The 25,880-nt window shown below is 50.4% G+C and overlaps 2 protein-coding genes and 1 non-coding gene across 6 annotated transcripts; 1 reads left to right on the forward strand and 2 right to left on the reverse strand.

Moving 5' to 3' along the window:
- Positions 1-835: 835 nt before the first annotated feature.
- Positions 836-1,658, reverse strand: LOC134806932 (surfactant associated 2). The gene is made up of 3 exons (XM_001150388.7): positions 1,520-1,658; positions 1,191-1,279; positions 836-1,058 (listed from the first exon to the last, which is right to left on the reverse strand). The coding sequence occupies exons 1-3, from the start codon at positions 1,578-1,580 to the stop codon at positions 972-974; spliced, it is 237 nt and encodes a 78-aa protein (XP_001150388.1). The 5' UTR covers positions 1,581-1,658; the 3' UTR covers positions 836-971.
- Positions 1,659-7,799: 6,141 nt separating this feature from the next.
- On the reverse strand, positions 7,800-25,348 carry SFTA2 (surfactant associated 2). Of its 4 annotated transcripts, none has more exons than XR_008548803.2 (4): positions 25,161-25,348; positions 24,358-24,496; positions 21,943-22,112; positions 7,800-7,976 (listed from the first exon to the last, which is right to left on the reverse strand). It is a non-coding gene; the product is annotated as a surfactant associated 2 (transcript). The 4 variants fall into 4 exon arrangements; XR_010157964.1 differs by lacking the exon at positions 7,800-7,976 and adding an exon at positions 13,216-14,671; XR_010157963.1 differs by lacking the exon at positions 7,800-7,976 and adding an exon at positions 15,503-15,883.
- Positions 10,523-23,802, forward strand: MUCL3 (mucin like 3). Its single transcript, XM_016956720.4, has 3 exons — positions 10,523-10,604; positions 18,071-22,080; positions 22,550-23,802. Exons 1-3 carry the CDS (start codon positions 10,523-10,525, stop codon positions 22,694-22,696), a joined length of 4,239 nt encoding a protein of 1,412 aa, XP_016812209.3. The 3' UTR covers positions 22,697-23,802.
- Positions 25,349-25,880: the final 532 nt, after the last annotated feature.

Here is a 25,880-nt window from a genome sequence, read left to right on the forward strand (position 1 = left end):
TTAAGTAACCTGGTAGGGGACCTGTCACACTACAGCAGGTACCATCATTGTTCCCATTTTGCGAGTGAAGAAATGGAGGCTCCAAGAGGATAAGAAACATGCCCAGGAATTCACATGTGGGCTGGTGTCACCTCATACTCACGTGGTTAGCCAGGACAGGCTCAGCTTGCACCTGGCCTCTCCTCCCCAGCACTTGCGCCTGGCTGGGCATCCTCTCACAAGCTGAACCCGTCATCTCTCACCTGAGTGCCCACCCACCTCCCACCCCAATTACCTGTGTGAATCCATGGGCCAGGGGAACCATGTCCTGGGGGTGTTCTGCCTATGTCTCTTTCTTTGGTTTTTGAGCCCCTGGCCCCAATGCTTAAGCAAAGGGAAATGAAATAAAAATCTTGCTTAAACCAAGACCTCTGTCTGGTGCCTGACTTCTCCACTGCTATTAGATCTCAGGTGAATGACTTGCCCTCTCTGAGCTTCAATTTCCTTATCTGTAAAATAGGATAATGATACCTAGTATGCCACATTCAAGACTGCTGCAAGCATCGAAATAGGGATGCAGGAGAAAAGCAGGACTTCAATAAATGTTGCTTCTCTTTATTCCCAAGTGTTCCGAAGATCTCAATTTGGTGTGTGTTCCTATGCATGCGTATATGTGTGTGGTGTGTGTGTCCCCAAACAACTCCCCAGATGCCTTGTAGGCCTGTGACACTGGTGTTGAGGGAGACATTGTCCATCCCTGGAACCCTCTGCTCAACAGGGGGACAGTCAGAGACTTGAGCATCCAACCCCCACATCCTGCCAGCTCTGTGCTCAGGGACCCAGAGAGTCAAGCAAGTTATTGAATTCAGCATACCGAATTTTATTTATTGCCACTCAGGAGGGGGGGCCTGCTGAAAGACAGGGTCGGGGCCTGCCTCCTGCATCCCCGGCCCAAAAGCCCGGGCCAAGAAGGACACAGGCTTCAATGGCTGTCATGTGTTGCAGACAACATGGTGTTGAGATCTTGCATGGTGGAGGGTGACGCTGGTCCCTGAAGGGAGATGGAGGAGGAGGCAGAGCTGGGAACAAAGGGTTAAAGGGCGCGGTGTAAGAGAGCTCTCCATTCCCACCACGGAGACATCCAGACCCCAGCAGAGGCCCAAACTGACTCACAAACACACAGCCCCATCTTTCCCCTTCCAAAGAACTACCTTTTCAAGCAATTCCAGGAAGCTGGACTCATAGGAGGAATTTGTCAGAAAAGACTCCTTCAGCTTCAGTTGCAAAGTCATACCCGGCCCTGCGGATCCAGAAGTACAGCTTAGGACCCAGCAGTCAGGGCTGATTCCTCCGGAGACACAGCACCTTCCTGCTCACGCTCCCCGGCACAGTTCCTCTTCCCCAGCAATGCCCCTCCAGAGCCTCTTGGAAGCTCAGGACTGGGGTGTCTCTGTCACTCTCAGGGACCATGAAGTCCCACCCCTTTTCTCTGGCCTCTTCTTGCCACAGGGACCCAGGAGTCCTGCCCTCTAGCCCTCACCTGTTCCATGTGAGCTGCCAAGGAGGGTCAAGAGGAGGACAAGGGGCAGCCCAAACCCCATAGTGGCCACTGCGCTCCTGGGATGGAGGAGACACTGAAGTCCCGGTGGCCTCTCCTTAACAGGCCTGTTTCTACACCCCACTCAAGCCTTAGCATGAGTGTTTGAGGGGGAATGGGAGGAGGAATCTGGTCAACTGGATTTTCCAGTTCTCCCAGTAAGAGAGGACCCAGGAGAGGACCATTCACTGTGCTTTTGGGGAAAATAGAAGGAAGTCCCCTCTCTTCCACTCTGTGTCCCACCCCTCCCTTGTGTCTCCAGGTTTGAGGGAGTGAGTGCTGGTCCTACAGACAGGGAAATGGAGAGGGAAGCAGGGACCAGGGAGGTGTCCCTCCTGCAGGTGTCTGGGCCCCCACCCATGCCCGGGCCTCCCAAGGATCTTTAGAGATTAATTATTAACTGCAGTTAATTTTCATCATTCTTGACACCGAAGGGCTCAGGAATGTGGGCCCAAAAGGGAGGGGTGGATTAAGCCAAGTTTCTTCCAGAACCCGGGTGTCCTGCTCCCTCAGGTTTTTTTTTTTTTTTTTTTTTAAAGACTAGTCAAGTGCAGTAGTGAAAAGAGGAGAAGGAGTAGAACAAGGAGTTGGGTCTATAATGGACTGTGAACACTGCTCTCCCAGCCTTGGTGGCTTTCTAGATGAGAAATCTGGTCATGGGAACTTCCATTGCTGAACATTCTGTTTTACTTGCTCTAACGCATCCTGGATTGTCAGGTGGAGACACGAGTTTCCTCAGACATCCTCTCACTCCTGCCTTGTGCACCCATGAAAAGGGGACACCCACCTACTCCCGGCCGAGATGCCTACAGGCAAGCGCTGGGACAGGCAAGCACAGGACAGATGTGCAGAGGGAGTTACTGACCCTCTTTAGAAACTAGGAAAGTAAGGCACAGAGAGGGTAAGTGACCTGCTAAGGTCACCCAGCCAACAAGTAGCAGAGAGATTAGAACCCATCCCTCTAGCCAGACAAAGAGACACACCAGCCATGGAAACTTGCTTGAACACACAAGGGCACAGGCCAGCATCTTCCTATCTGCCACTTCCCTATGCAGCCTCTCCACCTTCCCCAAAGCCAGCGGGACGGAGCACAGAGGGACAGAGGCAGAGAGAGCACTGGGCAGAGGTGGGGAGAGCAAAAGCAAGATGGGGAAACAGAGATAGAGGCCTGGTCTGCACTGTAAGTGTAAAGTGAGGCAACCAATGACTCCCAGACTTGCACAGGACAACAGGAAGACCACAGTGGGAAGAAAGCATGGAGGAGAAGAGCAGCAGGCACAGGAGGGATGAGCAGGAGGTAGAATTGGGAACACAGAGAGATCTTCCTCGGAGAAGAGTAGGGGCCCTCCCTCCCTCCCTCCATCCCTCCCTCCGTCCCTCCCTCCTTCCGTCCCTCCCTCCCTTCCTCCCTCCCTCCCTCCCTCCCTCCTTTCCTTCCTTTTTTTTTTTTTTTTTTTTGGCAGGGTCTCATCCCTGTCGCCCAGGCTGGGGTGCAGTGGTGCAATCTTCTCCTGGCTCAGCCTCCCAAGTAGCTGGGATTACAGGCACCCGCCACCACACCAGGCTAATTTTTGTATTTTTAGTAGAGACAAGGTTTCACCATGTTGGCCAGGCTGGTCTCCAACTCCTGACCTCAGGTGATCCACCCCCTTGGCCTCCCTGAGTGCTGGAATCACAGGCGTGAGCCACTGCACCTGGCCTCCCCCACACTTTCTACAGCCATGTGCTAGGCTCATCACTAAGTATTCCTTTATAGCGCATAAGCGCCTGTGAAGTAGGTACTAGATTACCCCGATTTTAGAGGTGAAATTAAAACTTAGGCCTTGTGACTTGCCAGAGAACGCACAGCTCAGCAGTGGTGGATTCCAGTGCAGTGGACTCAGCCCTGGTACTGAGCTTCTGAGGATTCAGGGCTGTCTGGCTCCAGAGCTGGGTTCTGACCTTCCATATTACACTGTCCCCAAACATGACACGTGTCTTCCTTGGTGCCCCTTATCTCCCCTTTCCCCTTCCCTGTCAAAGGAATGGAAAGCTCTGTGAGCTGCAGCCATCTAGGTGAGAGACGGCTCAGGTATTCACCTTCCCAGCCCACCCTTAGGTTTCCAGAAGGTCAGATGCAGTCCTAGACCCTCATGGTTCCCCTACAACCCCAGCTTCCAAATCCTGCTTCCCTGAGGGACTCATACATCTTGACTTCCAACGGTTGTACTTCTAGGAACAAGAGGATGACCTTGGGATAGGTCATTTGGGTCTCCCCTTTTAAAGGAGGGTCTGGGCTGTGAATTGACTCAGACCTGGGGGACAGGTCCCTAGTCCAGGAAGAGCCCAAGGGCCAGGTGGGGGAGCCCGCAGGCTCTTACTCACACTCCCCCTCACCCTGTGCTTCCTGGGATCAGGCTGGGACAGGTTAATCCCCTGGGACAACTTGGTGACCTCTCCCTGGGGATGGAGATTCTGGTGTTGGTGGAGGCCCCGGCACACCTGGCTCTCCCGGGACTCGTAATAGGCCCCAGAGCCTTTAAAGAGCCTGGGAGATGGGCCTGGCCAACACACTTCAACTGGTGCCATGGACACTGTGCTGGTGCTGCTCCTGGGCCTGCAGGCCTTGGCCGGACCCAGTGAGCACTTGGGCCCAGACAGGGGGTCTTGAGGGAGGACATGAACTTGGGACCCAGTGGGATGGCCAACTCTTCTAACCCCGTTCTATGGTTTATCTTCTTTTTTCAACAGTTCAGCTGACCCTACTGGGGACTTCTGACACAGTATCCCCAGGTCTCCCCTCTGTCTCTGGAAGTCTCCCCACTGTCTCTGGAAATCTCCCCTCTGTCTCTGGAGCTGTCCCCGGTTTCTGGAAGTCTCCCACTGTTTCTGGAAGTCTTCCCACTATCTCTGGAGGTTTCCCCACTGTTTCTGCAACTGTCCCCACTATTTCCAAAAGTTTCCCTACTGTCTCTGAAGTCTCCCCTCTGTCTCTGGAGGTCTCCCCACTGTCTCTGCAACTGTCCCCACTATCTCTAGAAGTCTCCCTACTGCCTCTGGGAGTGTCTCAACAGTTTCTTCAACCTCTGGGAGTTTTCCCAGCAGTCCTCAGTCTTTAGCTCCAGCCGTTTCTGGGAGCACTTCAGGAACAGTCTCCACATCATCAGGTGATATTTCTGTTGCTCAACCCATCTCTGGAGAACCCTTCAGCTCGGTCTGTAGCTGTGGGGTGGGGCTTCCTGCAAACCTGGCAGTTTTCCAGAACCTCAGTGGAAGCAGCTCCCTTGCCTTTGTGGCTATACAAGGGCCTCTCTTTCTGTTTTCCAATTCATCACCTTTTTCTGTCATGATTAGTTCCTGTTGTATCCTAAGACTTTTTTGGCTACTTCAAGGTCATGAAAATATTCTCCTCTGCATTCTTCCAGAAATGTTATTATTTTAGCTTTCAAATTTAAGTCTATTATCCATCTCAAATTAATTTCTGTGTATGGAGCGAGGTGGAAGTCAAGATTCATTTTTTCTTCTTATGAATATCCAGAACCATTATTTCCAAGGACCCTCCCCTGTCCCTGCCATTGAACGGTGAGCACCTATCCTGAAAGTCAAGTGACTATTTGTGTGGGTTTTTCGGTCAGTTTTTTTTTTTTTTTTTTCAGATGGAGTTTCACTCTTGTTGCCTAGGCTGGAGTGCAATGGCGCGATCTCGGCTCACTGCAACCTCCGCCTCCCGGGTTCAAGCAATTCTCCTGCCTCAGCCTCCCGAGTAGCTGGGATTACAGGCGCCTGCCACCACACCCAGCTAATTTTTTTGTATTTTTAGTAGAGACGGGATTTTACCATGTTGGCCAGGCTGGTGTCGAACTCCTGACGTCAGGTGATCTGCCTGTCTCAGCCTCCCAAAGTGCTGGGATTACAGGCGTGAGCCACTGCACCCGGCCTATCAGTCAGTTCTTACTCCAGGGCCACAGTGCTTAAGGACTACAGATTTGTAGCAAGTCTTGAGATCTCATAGTGTAAGTTCTCCCCTTTTTTTTTTTTTAAGAGACTGTCTTGGTTATTCTCAGTCTTGATTTTCATAACATTAGTTCATCAATTTATTCCAAAAACTTGCTAGAGTCTTGCCTGTGGGTGCATTTGATGTGACTTCTGCTTTGCTCTTGCTTGAATCTCTTCTGTTTTTTCCCTCTGCCCTCTTAGGACCTGCCTCCTCCAGTGCTCCCGGAACAGCTCCAACTGTGCCTGGGACTTTAGCACTGTGTTGCTGTCTTAGGAGTTCCACTGCCACCATGGCTGGGTGGCCACCACGTCCCCTGGGCTCAGCATCCTGGCCAGTTAAGTCACTCTTCTAGGCACTGGGTCACTTACAGTAAAATGTTGGTGGGCCTATTCTCTCTCATTCCCCTGCAGCCACCCCTGGCTCCTTGGGAGGAGTTCAGGGAGAGTCATTAGCTCCTGCTTTCAACTGTGTTTTAAACCTGTCTGAGGATGTGTCTGTAGCTCAAAGGGGTTTTGGTGGCCTCTGGTCAGACCAACTGCCAGATGCCTGTTACCTGGCTGCTTTCTCGAAAGGTTTTCATCTTTCTTCCTCATGATCTAATCTCTCTGTTCAGGGCGAGAGGCATTGCTTCCAGAGATCACCCCTCCTTCTTCCATCATCCTCCTCCACTCCCTTTCATTCCTAGAAGGGGAGCATAGGGAATACCACGCGGGAAGTCTGACGGCAGGAAACGAATGGAAGGAAGACAGGAGATCAGGCTCTGGTTCCCCTTAAGGACAAGAATCAGGGTGGAGTGGTGGGGAGAACTGGGGCTTGGAGGAAGGAGAGTGCCTACTGAGGACCCTCCCAGTGCAGAAGCATCACAGACCCAGGGATGCAGAAAATAGGGCCCGAGAAAGACAGTGAGGTGCGGACCTCAGTGATGAGTCTGGGACTGACAGACGTGTCCACAGGGAAGAGGCAATTGAGACTTGGATTGAAGCCCTTTAAACCCCCACCCCCACCCCTGCTGAGATTCTGCTCCCAAGGTGATAGGAGAAAACACCAGAGAGATGAGGTCTCAGAGTCAGAGACATCAGTCACAGAAGGAAAGATGGAAAGTCAGAGGGCAGTGGGGGTCTGGGGGGCTGGAGGCACCACTTACCTCAGTCACTGGCCCTGTCTTTGTGCCCCAGGTCCGAAGCCCCAGAAAGACTCTGTCTCAGACTGGGCCATTGTGTTGATCACTTTCACTTTGGTGGCAGCAATTGTCAGCCTAATGTACGGTATCAAGAAGGTGAGCAATGCCATGGTCCAATGTGTGGGATCCCTGTGCCAGTGGGGCTGGGACCTGGCGCCCCAGGATTCAGAGGAGAACAGGGCTTTGGGGAGGGGAATGACAGCTTGCAGGGCTTGTTGCAGGGAGGGCAAAGAGAGCCCTTGTCTCAGCGGCCGAGAAAAACACCGGTCTGGCAGGGATAGGGGGTTGGGGCCACTGAAAGAGGCGGGGGAGTGCTGGAGGCTGACTGGCGCATGGAAGCACTCAACTCAGCTCTAGGCAATGAAGGACCAGTTCTGTGGAGCCACATTCACCTGGGCTTGAATCCTTGCGCAAGTTACTTAACCTGTCTGTGCTCCGGATTCTTCATTAATAATAATACTTAAATAATAATAATATTACATCGCACTGATTATGTGCTAGGTGTGCTAGGTGCTGTACATATTTTAGTTCACAGCAAGCCAGTGACATAGGAAATATTACTCCTCATTTTACAGATGAGGTAATTGAGTCCTGGATGAAATGAGAATGATGGCATCCATCTCAAAGGGTGGTTGGGAGGATCAAATAAGCTTATGCAAAGAGAGCACTAATGGTGCTTGGCATGTATTATAGTAAGTGCTCAATATACAGCCTTATTCATTATTATTGCTGTTTTTGCTCAAAGAGGAATGCTGAGTGCCTGGGTTGCTGAGAGGAAGCAGCAGTTCATGGGAAGAGCTGGGCCGAGCAGCAGGTTCCTGGGTTCCTAGATTAACCCATCGTACCCTCCCCTCATCTCACAGGCCTGCCAATTCCGGAGGGAGATGAGTCTGGGGTATGGCTGTGGCTCTGTGACCCCTTACAGCTGCCACCATGTGGGGGAGGCTGCCAGCCAGCGCTACTCTGTCAAATGAAAGGTGGGGCTGGGGCAGCTGAGCACCTACCCTTTGGCCTTCCTTCTTCCTCTCCCAGATAGTCTCATTCCCAGACTCCCCTATCCCATTCACCTTAGCCGGGACCATTTCCTGCAGGTAGATTCCTGGGGTCACTGGCCCCCCCAGGTCTCTTCCACCCACAGCGTAAGGAGGAGTTCACTGTCAGTCACAAGATTCTGCTCTCTGTCCTGCCGCCAGCCATGCAGACTGCGGGAAGGTGCCCAGCTTCTCCGAGGGCAGTTTTCTCATCTGTAGAAGGAAGGACCAGGGCTAAGTGGTCTGCAGGCACCTTCCAGCCCTCACGGAGCCCAAGTCTGGACAGCTGGAACCCCTGCCCCTCACCCTCTCTTCCTAGTCCCACCCTCCTCCCCGACGACCAGCGCAGCTCTTTAGCTGAGGACAGTCTGCTCACGGCTTCCCTTCTCACTTCCCTCCACAGGGAGCCCCCTCAGGCTGGCTCTTGAGCCCCCAAGGCCCTCTGATTCTCTCCCCTCAGGGCAGGTGCAGGACCCTCCTCTGTGGTGCCCCCTCGGTCTGCTATGGGAGGGTGGTGAACAAGTTATTGCTAAATAAAATGGCACTTCCTCCACTTGTCTCCCAGATGCTGTGGGTTTGCCCAAGTGCATGGGCTTTTGTGTCATGTGGGCCCGGAAGGGCCAAGTCTGGTCTCTGCCAGTTACCAGGGCAAGTCATTCCCTGATCCGAGGCTCATTTATCCTCATCTGTAAAGTGAGGGTGACAGGTGATAACTCATAGGTGAGGTGCTTAGTACATTCTTCAGTACATAGAAATGCCCAAACAATGGTAGTTGGCAGGGTTGTTTCGTGACTGGCCTCTCAGCCTCCAGCTCAGATGAAGCAACATAGACTGACTGTAAGAGACTGTTTTGGGCCTCCACCTACCTCCAGGTTTCTCCATCCCAGACATCAGCGTCCTTGGGGTGGAGTTGTAGCTCAGAGAGAGGGGAAGGGGGTGTTCGTTCACAAACACTGGTTAGTGCTTATTCTAAAGCGGAGATCCTCCACTTCAGCACAATTGGTGTCCTGGGCTGGATAATTCTTTGCTGTGGAGACTGCTCTGGGCATTATAGGATGTCCCGCAGCATCTCTGGCCTCTACCCCCTAGATGCCAGTAGCATCCCACTCCAAATTGTGACAAAAATGTCTCCAGAAACTTCCAAATGTTCCTTGATGTGGGCAAAATTACTCCTCCCTGTACAGAACCACCGTCCTAGAGGCTTGGGTCCCTGGGGAAAGGGGGGGGAAGGGGACCAGTGAAAAGGGGGACTGTCAGTCACCCGAGTCCACATGGAGTTGCAGAGGACAGCCTGTGTCTGCCTTAGTTTCTCCATCCTGCAGGATATATTGCCTGGGAGGCAGGCTGCCCAGTTCTGAGTAGTCAGTCTTTGGCCTGACTCCACGGAGCCTCATTAATCTCCCATTAATCACATTAATAAGCAGTTGGCCTCCTCTCCTCTTCCCACCTATTCCAGCCCTGCCCAGGGCTTAGGGACAAGTCACACCAAGTAAGGAGAGGAACCCACATGTCCAGTTCTCTAGTCCTCTCATGAGCCCAAATGCCCTGAGGGCCTGGCCTCCTGCCCTCAGGTCCTGGACCTCTCTATGGCCTTTGCCTGCCCCCATTTCCCTCAGAAAGGCATCCTCCGGCCCTGGCTTCCACTCCATCCAGGCGGAGTGGAAACATTTATTGATTGCCTGCTGTGTGCCAGACACTGTCCTAGGCTCTGATGACACAGCAGGGATCCAAGGTGCTTACTTTCCATGGAGACCCACAGTGGGCAGAAAGGGGTTGTGACTTCTCTGTGCTAGAGACCCAGGGAGTCTGTCCTCCCCTACTCCAGCCCCAGGCACTGTCACTGGGGAGACAAGGGAGTCTCTGAGCTAATGCTTGCTTTAGGCAGGAACTGAGGAAGGGAAGGGGGAGCTCTGGGGTGCTCCTAAAAATGAGATGTCTGCATTTCTGTATAGGAGTGAATGGGGACTTCGAGACAAAGAGACAGCCGCTGAGCTGATGTGGGAGGGAAGAGGTAGAGCGAAAGCAGAAGCCCCTGTACGCCGAGTATCTCTTGGCCAAAGATCTTGGCCTCGGTCCCTCTGGGTGGCCTGATCTGTCTGTGTCCCTGGTGAGGGGTGTGACATATGTCCCTGTGGTTCTGTGTCTTGTCTCTGTCACTGCCTCTGCACTCTCCACATATTGTTGTATGACCTCTGAACATCATGAAGCACCTTTCTCTGCAGCAAGGGTCATTCGAGGGCTTTCTCTCGCCTTTGCTCTTTCACCTGATCCTCGCGGACAGCTCCGCCCAAGGTGGCAAGAATGACCATGTGTGAATAAGGGGTGTGGAAGCTGGGCTGATGCGGGAGAGGTGGGAGGGTGCGCGTGAAGCTGGACACAGATCAGAACGTGAACCCCACCCCATCCTGCTCCCAGCCAGAGCTCAGTCCTTCTAGAACTGAGCCATCTGCTCCCCACTTCCCCAGAGCCCTGGAGGCGCGACCCTCACTTCCCTCCACTGGGGCTGGCTCAGGTGCCTGCTCCTTTCTGGTTCCTCTGCCCTGCCCCCAGATCCCACCCCTCGGCAGGCACCCAGGTGCCTGGCTCCATGACGCAGCAGCTGCGGTCTCCTCTTATCAGGGCTCCCCTGTGGGTTGGGGTGGCTCCATTTGTTTAAGACTTAGTCCTGAGGAGCCCCAGCCCCCATGACGTCAAGATTGGCTCCATATAAGGTGAGGGGTCCGCAGCCCATGGTCCCCAAGCAGCCACCCAGCTCCGACATGGCCCAGCCGGTCCACAGCCTCTGCTCCGCCTTTGGCCTCCAGTGCTGCCTCCTCTTCCTTCTAGCTTCTTGGGGGGCAGGTAAGATGCCCACAGGGGGTACAGAAGACAGAAACAGCTTGTTTCTTAGTGTTCATAGCATTGGACAACAAATAGAAATGAATGAAGGGAGCGGGCACGGGGTTGCTACAGACAGTTGTCTAGAGCGTTCTCTGCTCAAGTTTGCTGGCTAAGGGACGTGTAGTAGGAGATGAAATCCAGCCTGTGCTCTGCTCTTTACAACATGGCTCACAGGGCTGCACCCATCCAGAGGGGGTTTCTTCAAGTTTGCATAAAGACACTGTAGAGGCTGGCAGCCCTGGGTGGTGGGGGTAGGCACCTGACATTCATTGAGCACCGTGCACGGAATTCACAGCTGCTCATGGTGATTTCTTTCTTCTTCTTCTTCTTCTTCTTTTTTTTTTTTTTGAGAAGGAGTCTTGCTCTGTTGCCTAGGCTGGAGTGCAGTGGCGCAACCTTGGCTCACTGCAGCCTCTGCCTCCCGGGTTCAAGCGATTCTTCTGCCTCAGTCTCCTGGGTAACTGGGATTACAGGCACCTGCCACCACGCCTGGCTCATTTTTTTGTATTTTTAGTAGAGACAGGATTTCACCATGTTGGCCAGGCTGGTCTCAAATGCCTGGCCTCAAGTGATCCGCCTGCCTTGGCCTCCCAAAGTGCTGGTATTACAAGTGAGAGCCACCGTGCCCAGAGACTCATCTCATTTCATCTCAGCATCCCCTGAGGTGGCTAATAATATCCCATCTTATAGTTGAGGAGAGTGGATTCACAGTGATTATGTCCCATATCTCACAGCTAGAGGGAGGTAAGCAGGGATTCCAGCTCCACTGCCCCCAGCCCTGGGGGGACAGGTGGAGCTTCTCTCCTGAGAGCTCTGTTTTGTGCAGAACTAGCTTCCAGTCCTGACTCTGACCCATTTGCCTACTCTGGCCTTCCACACCATCTGTAAAATGGGCTGGATGCTGCTGCCCGGCCGTACCAATATTTGATGCCTACAGAGCATTTACACTGCACCAGGTGTTGCTCTAGGGACTTCATCCACATTTACTCATTTAATCCACACGGCGACTCAGAAAAGTGTGCGTCAAAGGCTCTGTCCCTGTCTTACAGTTGGGAAACATCTCAGGGCTTTGATGGGAAAATGACTATGGACAAGTTCGACGAACAAAACAAACCCTAAAGATAAGATGAAATTATGAAATTAGTTCACTTAGTCAAGAAACGGACTGCTACTGAACCCGGGGAGCAGAGATGCTGGACACAGGGGCGGTGTGGAGGGCCTGGGCAATTTGGAGGAGGGTCTCCACAAGGCAGATGTAGAACAGCAGATTCAGAGACACTGTCTACCCACTGGACAGTCATCCAAGGACAGAGCCATCCACAGGGTGATATTAGAGGCAGTGCCCCTTCCCTGAGCACAGTCAGGTTGCGGCCAGGGGTGGACGCAGGGGCAGGTGGGTGGTGAATGGCGGGGACTGAGGAATCTTTGAGCTGCCTCTGAAAGTTCTCAGCAGTGCGTCCTGTCTGTGCCCTGACTTGATGTCTGTCTCCCCTACCTTGAGGGTCTGGAGACAGAGGTACCAGAGCCGCCCAACACCTCCCGGCCCCATCTCTCCCGCCTTTCCTTCCCCTTCCTCTCAGGCGGATTGTCCACTGGCTGCTCTCTCCTCCTTCCATCTCGCAGCTTAAGGAAGAGGAACCTGCAGGGGGCGGAAGGGAATCCACTCCATACACAGTCGCTCTGAGATTTGCTTCAGGGCGGAGATCTGAATTCCTGAGATTCCGATGGGGCCATGTGGGCGTGGTCTCGGAGAGGAGATAGGCGTGGCTGGGCGGCATGGAGGGAGGGGTGGGGAGGACAAGGGGAGCTGGCTGCTGCCATTCTGCAGAATTTGAAGACGAGAGTGAGTGGGTTACAGGTGGGGAGGGCTTGAGGCTGGGCTCGGGTTGTGATGAGGTCGGGTGGAACTGGAGTGTGAATCAGAGCTGGTGCATGGCTGTGCCCAGCAGAGAGAGAGGCCAGGGCAGGAAGGGAAGAGGGACAACTGGGACGGATGAAGCCCTTTAGTCTACCATTCTGGTGAGGAGACCCTGACGTTTGTCCACAGGACCAGTCAACACCCAGACAGATAACTAGATCCTGGAACCCCAGAGTCTGCATCATGCAGTCACAGAACCACAGGTACAATCTAGATTAAATTATCCGAGGGCAGCACAGGTGCAGTCCAGATTAAATCATCACAGGGAGGCACAGGTGCAGTCCAGATTAAGTCACCAGAGGGAGGCACAGGTGCAGTCTAGATTAAAGCATCGGAGGGAGCACAGGTGCAGTCTAGATTAAATCATCTGAGGGAGCACAGGTGCCGTCTAGATTAAATTATCACAGGGAGGCACAGGTGCAGTCCAGATTAAATCATCACAGGGAGGCTCAAGCGCAGTCTAGATTAAATCATCTGAGGGAGGCTCAAGTGCAGTCTAGATGAAATCATCTGAGGGAGCACAGGTGCAGCCCAGATGAAATCATCTGAGGGAGCACAGGTGCAGTCTAGATGAAACCATCTGAGGGAGCACAGGTGAGGCAGGAGATGGGAATTGGGGCTGGGGTCCTTGGAAGAATCTAACAAGAACATTTTCCTATAACAAATGTTATTTGATTTAATTTCTATAACACAAATAATGTATGCTCATTGTAGAAAATGGAAAATAGAAAAAATAAGAAAGAAAAATAAAATCTCTGTATACTCCCTAGTCCCCAAGCAATCATTTGATTATATCTCCCTTTAGCTTTCCTTTTTTTTTTTGTAGACAGGTCTCGCTATGTTGCCCAGACTGGTCTCAAACTGGTGATCCTCCTGCCTCAGCCTCCCTAAGTGCTGGGATTATAGGTGTGAACAACTGTGCCCACCAGCTTTTCTTTTTCTATGTCTGCGTTTTAAGCCACTTATTGAACTCATACTGTATAGGTATTTTAACAAGCATTTACCCACATTATTGCAAATGGAGCATGCCATTTATGGGGGTAAGGATACCAGGAAACACTAGAGATGCTCTTTTGGGACAGCGTGCCCTGACAGCGACTCCAAGGCATGAGTTGCTTAGCAAGATATTCTGTCTTTCTCCCTTCCTTCCTTCCCTTTCCTTTCCCTTCCTTCCTTCCTTCTTTTCTTTCTTTTCTTCCTTTTCTTTCCCTTTCCCTTTCTTTCATTCTCTCTCTGTCTCTCTCTCTCTCTTTCTTTCTTCTTTCGACAGAGTCTCACTCTGTGGCCCAGGTTGGAGTGTAGTGGCATGATCTTGGCTCACTGCAGCCTCTGCCTCCCAGGTTCAACTGATTCTCCTGCCTCAGCCTCCTGAGCAGCTGGGATTACAGGGTCCTGCCAACACGCCTGGCTAATTTTCATATTTTTAGTAGAGACGGGGTTTCGCCATGTTGGCCAGGCTGGTCTTGAACTCCTGACCTCAGGCCCACCTTGGCCTCCCAAAGTGCTGGGATTACAGGTATAAGCCACCGTGTCCAGCCGATGTCCTCCCTTTCAAATGAGTGAACGAAGCAGATGGCGGGGACCTTTAGCATTGTGCATCGTTTTGATGTTGTGGGATTTGTTCTTATTCTTTTATCCCAGCTGAGCATCCACCCACAGTGTCTTGTGCTAAAGTTGGATTTTCCTCTCTGCACCTCCTGCCTATTCTTCAGTGACCAAAACAGTTCTTTTCGGGCTATGATGGTTGTACGTGGAATGAATATCTCCTGGTGAAAACTTCCTAGGGAAATAAGTCACTACCAAAGTAGATCGTCTGGGGCAGAGATGCTCCTCTTGTCCTGGGGGTTTACACTGATTTGCCTCTTGGCTGCGTCAGGACCAAGGAATCCCTTGAGCTTTACCTCAGCTTTTTACAATCTATGGTTCCACAACTGTTTGATGCAGATCTAAAATTCTAAAATCTTGTTATCTGAGTCTAGTTATGGACTGTGATCCTGTGGTTTGATGACAACTGGTATCCCAGAATTGGTGGGCCAGAGGACTTCTTTCAACATCTTTTAATCTCAGAGCTCAATTACTGAACAGCAGAAGTCGCCCTTGGTCTTCCAGCCTGTGGAGGTCACAAATACATTTGGTTTTTACTTAACATGCATGATGAAATGTTGTTGGCAAGGCTTCTAAGGAGTTTTCATCAGTCTTATTCTTTCATTCATTATTCAACAAATATTTACAAAGTGCCTCCTATGGACCAGACACTGTTCTAGGCTGGAGACAGCGATGAACAAAACAAATAAAAATCCCTGCCAGGCCAGGCCAGGCCAGGCCAGGTGCAGTGGCTCATGCCTATAATCCTAATATTTTAGGAGGCTGAGATGAGAGGATCACTGAAGACCAGAGTTTGAGACCAGCCTGGCCAACATAGTGAGACCCTGTGTCTTAAAAAAAAAAAAAAAAAAGGTGAGGAGGGGGCATACTGGCTCACATTTGTAGTCCCAGCTGACAGGGAGGCTGAGGTGGGGGGATTGCTTGAGCCCAGGAGGTCAGGACTGCAGTGAGCTGTGACCACGCCACTGCACTCCAGCCTGGTGCAGAGTAAGACTCTATCTCAAACAACAACAACAACAACAAAAACCCTGGCCAGATGCAATGGCTCATGCCTGTAATCCCAGCACTTTGGGAGGCTGAGGCGGGCAGATCATGAGGTCAGGAGATCGAGACCATCCTGGCTAACACAGTGAAACCCCATCTCTACTAAAAATACAAAAAATTAGCTGAGCGTGGTGGCACATGCCTGTAGTCCCAGCTACTCAGGAGGCTGAAGCAGGAAAATCACTTGAACCCAGGAGGTGGAGGTTGCAGTGAGCCCAGATCGCACCACTGCACTCCAGCCTTGGCGACACAGTGAGACTCCATCTCAAAAAACAAACAAACAAAAAAAGCCTTGCCATTGTGGAAATTTAATTGTATTTATCACATATCAGAAAGTGATGAGTGCTGTGTTATTAAAACACAGCAGAGAAAGTGGCCCAGGAATGCAGAGGCTGCTGTTTTCAAGAAGGTGGCCACAGCAGGTGAGAGGTGAATGGAGCAGGCAGAGGGGTAGGGCTACTGCTCAGGCTCCCCTTACTACCAGGAGAAGGACAGGGCAAAGCACGAGATTATTTCAGAGACTACAATGTGGATTCAACAAACATTTAAACAGCTTCTGTGCTCCAGAGTCTTCCATGGTCCATACTTCCTTTAATCCTCACATTAAGCTGGTGCAGTCAGCATCATGGTTATTCACAGTCGAGAACATGGAGCTTCAGAGCACTTAAGTGACCTGAGCAAGAATGCAAAACCGCTGAGGGACCGAGCCTGGATGTCAAACCTGTCCTCTGATTCTTTAAGGCCAGTGGAAAATGCCCTTTGCATTGCTGCCAGCTCCTTTATTCACTCAATAGATAGTCATTCATCCCTTATCATGTTTAAAAACATCTGTGGCACAGTGAAAAGTCTAATTTTGCCAATTACTTAACCTCTTTGTGTCTCCTTTCCCCACCTGTAAAACAGTAAGATCACAATCCTCACTTCACAGGTTCATAATTATTTGATTAAATAAACAAATATATGAACAGCACCTTTCAGGTAGTCCACACATGTCAGTGTCTTTCCTTCTTTAAAAGACTGGGCTGACCTATTGGCTGTGCACTGTGGTCTTAACCAGCAATGATCTGGGCCCGGGAGCCCAGGATGTGTGTTCAGATTCTGTCTCAACCTCTTACTTGCTGGGTGTCCTTGAGAAGATTACTTAACCACTCAGAACCTTGTTTCTTCATCTATAAAGTTTGGAGAATAGGATAGTTCTCAAGCTCAACAGGTTCTTGTGAAAAGTAAATAAGTTAATGTATGCCCTCACTTGTAGAACCTGCCTGTCTCATTGTAGAGCTCTAGAAAAGTTGCCCGTTGCTATTGTTGTGGGACTATGTACAGGTCACTTTTCCTCCGTGAAATGTAAATTTCTCAGATGTAAAATAGGGGAAGTTGACTGCTTCCAAAGAGCCTTATGGAGCATTGGGAGATCAATCACCATAGAAGAGAATCCAGAAAGAGAATGTCTGTGAGGCCACCAGCCACATCCTGGGGCCAGGGAAGGTGTCCAATAAACAATAGCTATTACTGGTATTGCTGCCAAGAAGATCAGGTAATGGGATTGGGACAGTGGAGTGCAGGCCTGATCATTCAGCCCCCTTCTCTCCCCTCACTCTCAATTCCTTTCAGAGACTTGGGCTTCTCTATTACCCTCACACCCTTCTTGTCCTGCCCATATTTCTTTCAAGGACTAAGCTCCCCAGGCCGATTCTGCCCATCAGCAGGCAGGTGGACTGTGGTTTCTTCTGATTGGGAATAGGTCCAGGTTCCGGTTGCCGCCTTGAGCTAACAGGGACCAGAAACCTCAGTTATGTAACGACACTATCTCTTTCACTCTTTGGTGATCTCTTGGCCTTCACTCTTTTGGCTAGGTATCAGAGACATCTCCTCTGTCTCCATCAGTTTGTTTTTCCATGGAATTAAGGTGTGTATCTGTCCACTGATAGGGGTGTTTTCTCTCACACCCTGTCCTTAAACATAGTCAGTCCCTACCACAATCTAGTTGCCTCGTTTACTCCTGTCAGGACCCCCAAGCAGATATCTTTTCCTTTCAAGATGGCCCCCTTCATCTATCCCCAGTTGGCTTTAAATGTGTGAAGAGGGGGACCCAGTGGGGTGACCATAAGGGTTGGGTCATCTCATCCATTCCCCTCATCCAACTTTATCACCGAAATGAAAGCTTCCCATCTCCTTACTCTACCCATCCTCCATTCTTCTTATGCATCTCTCACTCACAATTTGTGTCTACCTGCTAATCCCTATGGGAAGTTCTGCCAGAGGTCTTACCTCAATTTCTCACACTGTTACATTTGGGATGGTATTAGAATGTTATTGGAAAGGTGAAGAGTCTAACGTTTACTCCTGGTCTTCTCAGCTACGCCATAAAAAGAAGACTCCATTCCATAAGTTACAGACCCTAAAGGGGCACCTGCACAGTAAAATGCTAGTCCATACATGCCCTCAAAACCTTACCATTGGATAGGCATGGCAGGGAGTGGAGGTCAGCAGGCACGCAAACAACTGTAATGTGAAGTTGAAGGTAACAGGACAGAATGGTGAATAAAGACCTTTTCAAGCACTGAAATGAAGCTGGATTTTATCTGCTTAGACGGATCAGAAAAGATGCCTTAAAGCCAGAAGGCCTTGAGATGGAGAGTTGAGGAGATGCGGAAGGGGATGAGGTGGCATGCTTGCTGAAGGCACAGCCTGAGCCTAGGGGCTGGAGGTGAGAATGGGGAATAGATATCATAGTATTCAGAGGAGACCGGCTGGGGAGTCATATCAGGGGGAACAAAGAGATCCCCTAGAGAAGGAGGTGGGAAGGCGGAGTTGGAGAAGAACATGGGGAAGATTCTTATTTGCCTCTCTCCCTCCACAGGTGCTACTACATTCCAAGAATATCAGAAAACTGGGGAACTCTCAACATCCGATCACATATTTCCCCTCACTCCAGGCCTTGTTTATAGTATCCCTTTTGATCACATTGTTCTGCATTCAGGACAAAGACCTCCAGAGCTCCCTAAATCTACAGAAATCCATGAGCAAAAACGCCACTGCAACACCACACGCCATTCTAAGCCAACTGACAAGCCTACAGGCAACTCCAAAACTACAGACCACAAAAGCTCTACAGATAATCATGAGGCTCCTCCCACTTCTGAAGAAAACTCCAGCAACCAAGGGAAAGACCCAATGATCCGGAACCAGCGCTCTGTTGATCCTGCTGACTCCACCACCACACATAAAGAATCCGCTGGAAAAAAACATATAACGTCAGCACCCAAGAGCAAAATAAACTGTCGTAAGTCCACAACAGGCAAATCAACGGTAACAAGAAAATCAGATAAAACTGGAAGACCTTTGGAAAAGTCCATGAGTACTTTGGATAAGACAAGTACCAGCTCACATAAGACTACAACTTCCTTCCACAACTCAGGCAATTCACAGACCAAGCAAAAAAGCACATCTTTTCCAGAAAAAATCACAGCAGCCTCAAAAACAACATACAAGACCACAGGAACCCCAGAAGAGTCAGAAAAAACTGAAGATTCCAGAACAACAGTTGCCTTAGACAAGCTCCTGACAAAAACTACAAAAAACATACAAGAGACCACATCAGCCAATGAGATCACACAATCTCTAGCAGAGCCTACAGAACATGGAGGAAGGACAGCCAATGAGAACAACACACCATCCCCAGCAGAGCCTACAGAAAATAGAGAAAGGACAGCCAATGAGAAGACCACACAATTCCCAGCAGAGCCTACAGAAAATAGAGAAAGGACAGCCAATGAGAACACCACACCATTCCCAGCAGGGCCTACAGAACATGGAGAAAGGACAGCCAATGAGAACACCACACTATCCCCAGCAGAGCCTACAGAACATGGAGAAAGGACAGCCAATGAGAACACTACACCATCCCCAGCAGAGCCTACAGAACATGGAGAAAGGATAGCCAATGAGAAGACCACACCATCCCCAGCAGAGCCTACAGAAAATGGACAAAGGACCCCATTTGCCAATGACAAAACCACATCATCCTCAGCAGAGTCTACAGAACATGGAGAAAGGACCCCACTGGCCAACGAGAACACCACACCATCCCCAGCAGAGCCTACAGAAAATAGAGAAAGGACAGTCAATGAGAACACCACACCATCCCCAGCAGGGCCTACAGAAAATAGAGAAACGACAGCCAACGAGAAGACCACACTATCCCCAGCAGAGCCTACAGAAAATAGAGAAACAACAGCCAATGAGAAGACCACACCATCCCCAGCAGAGCCTACAGAAAATGGACAAAGGACCCCATTTGCCAATGAGAAAACCACATCATCCTCAGCAGAGCCTACAGAACGCGGAGAAAGGACCCCACTGGCCAATAAGAACACCACACCATCCCCAGCAGAGCCTACAGAAAATAGAGAAAGGACAGCCAATGAGAAGACCACACCATTCCCAGCAGAGCCTACAGAAAATAGAGAAAGGACAGCCAATGAGAACACCACACCATCTCCAGCAGAGCCTACAGAAAATGGAGACAGGACTCCACTGGCCAATGAGAAGACCACACCATCTCTAGCAGAGCCTACAGAAAATGGACAAAGGACCCCATTTGCCAATGAGAAGACCACATCATCCTCAGCAGAGCCTACAGAACACGAAGAAAGGACTCCACTGGCCAATGAGAACACCACACCATCCCCGGCAGAGCCTACAGAAAATAGAGAAAGGACAGCCAATGAGAACACCACACCATCCCCAGCAGGGCCTACAGAAAATAGAGAAATGACAGCCAACGAGAAGACCACACTATTCCCAGCAGAGCCTACAGAAAATAGAGAAAGGATAGCCAATGAGAAGACCACATCATCCCCAGCAGAGCCTACAGAAAATGGACAAAGGACCCCATTTGCCAATGAGAAAACCACATCATCCTCAGCAGAGCCTACAGAACACGGAGAAAGGACCCCACTGGCCAATGAGAACACCACACCATCCCCAGCAGAGCCTACAGAAAATAGAGAAAGGACAGCCAATGAGAACACCACACCATCCCCAGCACAGCCTACAGAAAATGGAGACAGGACTCCATTGGCCAATGAGAAGACCACATCATCTCTAGCAGAGCCTACAGAAAATGGAAAAAGGACCCCATATGCCAATGAGAAGACCACATCATCCTCAGCAGAACCTACAGAACACGAAGAAAGGACTCCACTGGCCAATGAGAACACCACACCATCCCCAGCAGAGCCTACAGAAAATAGAGAAAGGACAGCCAATGAGAAGACCACACAATTCCAAGCAGAGCCTACAGAAAATAGAGAAAGCACAGCCAATGAGAAGACCACAGCATTCCCAGCAGAGCCTACAGAAAATAGAGAAAGGACAGCCAATGAGAACACCACACCATCCCCAGAAGAGCCTACAGAACATGGTAAAAGGACAGCCAATGAGAACACCACACTATCCCCAGCAGAGCCTACAGAACATGAAGAAATGACCCCATCGGCCAATGAGAAGACCACACTATCCCCAGCAGAGCCTACAGAAAATGGAGAAAGGACCCCATTTACCAATGAGAAGACCACACCATCCTTAGCAGAGCCTACAGAACATGGAGAAAGGACCCCACTGGCCAATGAGATCACCACACCATCCCGAGCAGAGCCTACAGAACATGGAGAAAGGACAGCCAATGAGAAGGCCACACCATCCCCAGCAAAGCCTACAGAACATGGAGAAACAACAGTCAATGAGGACACCACACCATCCTCAGCAGAGCCTACAGAAAATGGAGAAAGGACCCCACTGGCCAATGAGAACACCACATCATCCCCAACAGAGTCTATAGAACATGGAGAAAGGACAGCCAATGAGAAGACCACACCATCCCCAGCAGAGCCTACAGAACATGGAGAAAGGACACCATCAGCCAATGAGAAGACCATACCATCTCCAGCAGAGCCTACAGAACACGAAGAAATGACCCCATCGGCCAATGAGAACACCACACCATCCCCAGTAGGGCGTATAGAACATGGAGAAAAGACTACATTGGCCAATGAGAAGATCACACTATCCCCAGAAGGGCCTACAGAACATGGAGCAAAAACTACGTCGGCCAATGAGAAGATCACACCATCCCTAGCAAAGCCTACAGAACATGGAGAAAGGACCACATCACCCAATGACAAGATCACCTCATCTGCAGCAGAGTCTACAGAACATAGAGATAGGGCTACATCAGCCAATGTGATCACACCAGCCCCAGCAGAGCCTATAAAACATGCAAAAAGGACCACATTGGCCCAGGAGAAGATGACACAAGTCACAGAAAAGTCCACAGAACACCCAGAAAAGACCACGTCAACCACAGAGAAAACCACAAGAACCCCAGAAAAGCCTACGCTATACTCAGAGAAGACCATATGCACCAAAGGGAAAAACATACCAGTCCCAGAAAAGCCTACAGAAAACCCGGGGAACACCACACTGACCACTGAGACCATAATAGCCCCAGTAAAGTCCACAGAAAACCCAGAAAAAACAGCAGCAGTCACAAAGACTATAAAACCTTCAGTCAAGGTCACAGGAGACAAATCTCTCACTACTACCTCTTCTGATCTAAATAAAACTGAAGTTACTCATCAGGTGCCCACTGGTTCTTTCACCCTCATTACATCTAGAACGAAGCTGAGTTCTATCACATCAGAAGCCCCAGGCAACGAGAGCCATCCATACCTCAATAAAGATGGCTCACAGAAAGGTATCCACGCTGGACAGATGGGAGAGAATGATTCATTCCCTGCATGGGCCATAGTTATTGTGGTCCTGGTGGCTGTGATTCTCCTCCTGGTGTTCCTTGGCCTGATCTTCTTGGTAAGGGACAGATGTGCCCCACAGAAATCAACCTATGGGATAGGGAATTGAGGATACATTAGGGGTCAGAGTTACAGGGAATAATGAGTCTAGGAAAAGAGACATGGCAGAAGTGGGAGGAACAGTAATAGAGGGAGAGTTTTGGTGAACACTAAGGAGAAAGAATAAATACACAGGAGGTAAAAAGCTGGAATTGGGGAGAAGGCTGTGGCTGAGAATGAAAGGGTGTGAAAGAGAAAGTGTGGGGGGTGGAGAGTCTGGGGTATGAGAATAGGAGGTGTAAAGACAAGGAGAATATGGTAGAGTGGGGAACTGGAGATGGAGCTGGGACTTATTGTATTGGACCTGGAGCTGGAATAAACATCAAGGTATGGATGGAATCTTGAGAATAGAATCAAGACCTGAGGTGAGTGTTGTAGAAAACAAATCGCAGATGGTTCTCATTCCTCCTTTCTCATCCCAATCACAGGTCTCCTATATGATGCGGACACGCCGCACACTAACCCAGAACACCCAGTACAATGATGCAGAGGATGAGGGTGGCCCCAATTCCTACCCGGTCTACCTGATGGAGCAGCAGAATCTTGGCATGGGCCAGATCCCTTCCCCACGGTGATCTTGGAGTAGGCGCCCAGCCCTGGCTCTTCCATGCTCTGCCCCTTTCCTGGATGAGGAACTGGACTCACAATTTCTATTTCCTGGACTACAGGAAGGGCAGAGAATACTGACGGTTACCAGTATTAACCCTTCATCTGTTCTTGAAACTGGTTGGGGAATGAGGTGATAAGCAAGGAGGGTGTAAGTTTAGGGGACAAAGAAGAAAGAATGAATAATACGAGCAGACATTCTCTGTAGAAGGTGATGGTCTGAGAATGAAAAGGTGTTTGATGGACATGTTGTGGGGGCACCAATGCAGAACACTGCACTGAGTCCTAAAGGAAGGACAGGAGCCTTATAGGCAATGCCCCAGACTGACTTGTGAGTGGGGTTTATGGGGAAAGGGAGGGAATGAGGGCACAGTCTCTGGGTTTCAGGACAGCATTATGTTATTTCCATTCACTATTACTTAAGAGTTTGTGTGTAAACAGGCTCATCTCTGAGTTCTCAGGACCCTTGCCCACCCCCCCCATTTTTTTAATGAAAAAAAAAAATACAAAAAAAACGGATCCAAGAAGAAAAGAGAATTTATTTCCTTCTCCACTCTCTCCATGCCCTGGAGAAAAAAAAGTCCAGAAGAAATCATAAATATCTCTCGTCCACATGGTTGCTTCCTCTTCCTCCCAAATCCCTTAGTTTTCCTAAACGTCTACAGTGGACGCCCTGTTGGTTTGGCTTGCTGGGTTGTGGGTGGACACGCAAGGAGGGGATTTTTATTTGGCCAGCAGTCTCACCCACTGATCTCCACCCCAGACCTTCCCTGATGGTGTCTCAGCATTTATTTTCCTGTCTCTTCCACCAAAAGTCAGCTGTAGCTTTATCTCATAAAAGTTACCCATCTTCTCTACTGTCCCCATTCTCTCTCCTCCCACCTTCACCCCAGATTCCAGTTTTCCTCCTTGTAGGCATTTCATCTGTGTGTGTTTTCTGGATTTTCTCTCTCTCTTCTTATGGCCATTTCACCTTATTACTGATTGGGCAGAGGGGGAAAAGGAGAATGATGATGATAGTTTCCTTCTGTCTATTGACCTTTTTTATAATAAAGTATAACATGTTTATAAAGGGCATCATAGTTATTAGACTATCCATTGGGAGAAAGTTCTGACTGGCGTTCCTGGCTCTGGCTGAGACCTTACAGAAGTGGAGGAGACAGAGTTGCTGGAGGGCAGGACTGGCAATCTATGGAGGGTCAAGAAAGGGGAGGCTGAATTTCTATTGCTCCAAAAATGGCTCCTTTCTGGGTTTAGATAAGAGCCAGCCTCAGTCCAGGCTGGGTTTATTTGCATGGTGACAAAATGAGTAGAAAAACCTGTCAATTAATAAGCAAGTATTTTAAAGCAACTATTATATACTCTGTTGAGGATATAAAGAAGTATAAGACATAGTTCTCACCTGAGACACAAAGACAGGAAAATTAAAATTAAATAATTCAACAAGAGTTGTCACAAGTTAGGTGCTATATAGAATAAAACAACACCCTAATTCATTAAGCCCAACTCCGTGAGCATCTACTATGCCCCCTATTTATGTTAGGACACCAGCCCTGCTCCAAAACCGTTGTGTGCCCATGTCAGTCCCAACAGAAACCTCCCATCACCCATGCAGCCTTGGCTCTCTTACCAGAGTATGGCATCATCACTAATTGAACAGGTGCCCCAGTTTGCTGCCAGGCTCCTAAACGTAACTCCATCCAGAATCAAACAGCAGGGCCACAGGTCACTCGCTGTCTGCTCCTTTGGGCAGCCCCATTTGCTGAAAGCTGGAAACCTATCATGGTCAGTAATCCCAACCCTGACACTGATGTCACTGAACTATCTGGCCCTGGCTGGGCTGGGAAGGCCCTTATTACTGAATCTCCCACCAGAGACCCGCTCTGCTAAGGGCAAGATTGAAGCTTGACTCTCAGAAAGCGGGCATGCCAGGTGCCAGAGGGACCCAGACTTAGGCCCCTGGAGAAAGGAGGCAGAGGGACACCTGGGCTCTGGAAGGGGCTGGAGAGCCCTCGAGAAAAGGAGGAAGATGCCTGGATTTTAGTTGTCTGGGTAGACGGTGACTCAGCCTGTGGCATCTGCCAGGACAGGAGTGTCTCTCTGCCCTGGGAGGGATGCAGAAACCCCTAAACTCAGCCTGGACCCCAATTCAAAAACAAAACGAAATAAAAACACCTCTGCCTCTAGAGTCCTAAACATCCAACCGGACAGACCCCTCCCCTATCAAGACACCAAAATGCAGCACTGGAGGTCAAAGGGTGTATAAGGGGGATGGGGAGGTTCTTCGCCCGGCAAAGGCGGACTGTGGGCCCTGGGGCGCGGCGGGTGTCTCCCTCCCACTTTCCTCTCCATTCCCCGCTAATTATCACTTTGAAATCTAGGCGGAAATCCTTTAACAAGCTCCGGGGCTGGGCCCTCATTAGGGATAATTACTTAATCAGTAGGACAGGAGGGAATGCGCTCCCCCAGCCCTCGGGGAGTACACCTCGGGGGAGCGAGTGCCCCGAGGGCAGGAGGCTGCCGGGGCGCCGGAAGCTGCTGTCCCGGCGGAGTCGCAGCGACGGCTCCGGTTCCCCGAGACTGCGGCCCTCCCTCGTTCCTCCAGGTTCCGCTTTGCGGGCGGCTTCTGATCTCTTGCGGACAGCTCAGATTAGTGGCTCGAGGCCGCCGCCCCCGCAGCGCCCCAGCCCTACTGCGCCGAATCCCCTCCTCCCAGCCCACAGCCCCCAGGGAGGGGCCCGGACTGACGGGCCTGGGCGTCGCTCCTACCCCCGTGACATTGGCCGTAAAACTGACACCCGTTTGTGCTGTGCTTTCACGTACATCGCACCTGTGATCCTCCGATCACCCTGCGAGTTACGAGGCCTGCTTTACAAGCCTGATAAGAAGTTACAGACCTTATAAGAGTTCTTATAAAGCTTGCTTTACAGATGAGAAAACCGAGGCTCAGAGAAGAGCCCTGTTCAAACCCACACGGCTCCTATGGAACAGAAGGCTTGCTTTATTTTCTCCAAGCCTCAATTTCACTTTGTTCCTCAGTGGAGCCAGGTTCTCTGACACCAAGGCAGCCCCACCTGGATGGGTGGGATGTTATAGGGACCACCTAAGGAACAGGGTGTAATTGAGATTTGCACGAGGGTGTCCAGCCCCTTC

Source organism: Pan troglodytes, chromosome 5 (genome assembly GCF_028858775.2).
Source record: "Pan troglodytes isolate AG18354 chromosome 5, NHGRI_mPanTro3-v2.0_pri, whole genome shotgun sequence".
Classification (NCBI taxonomy): Eukaryota; Metazoa; Chordata; class Mammalia; order Primates; family Hominidae; genus Pan; species Pan troglodytes.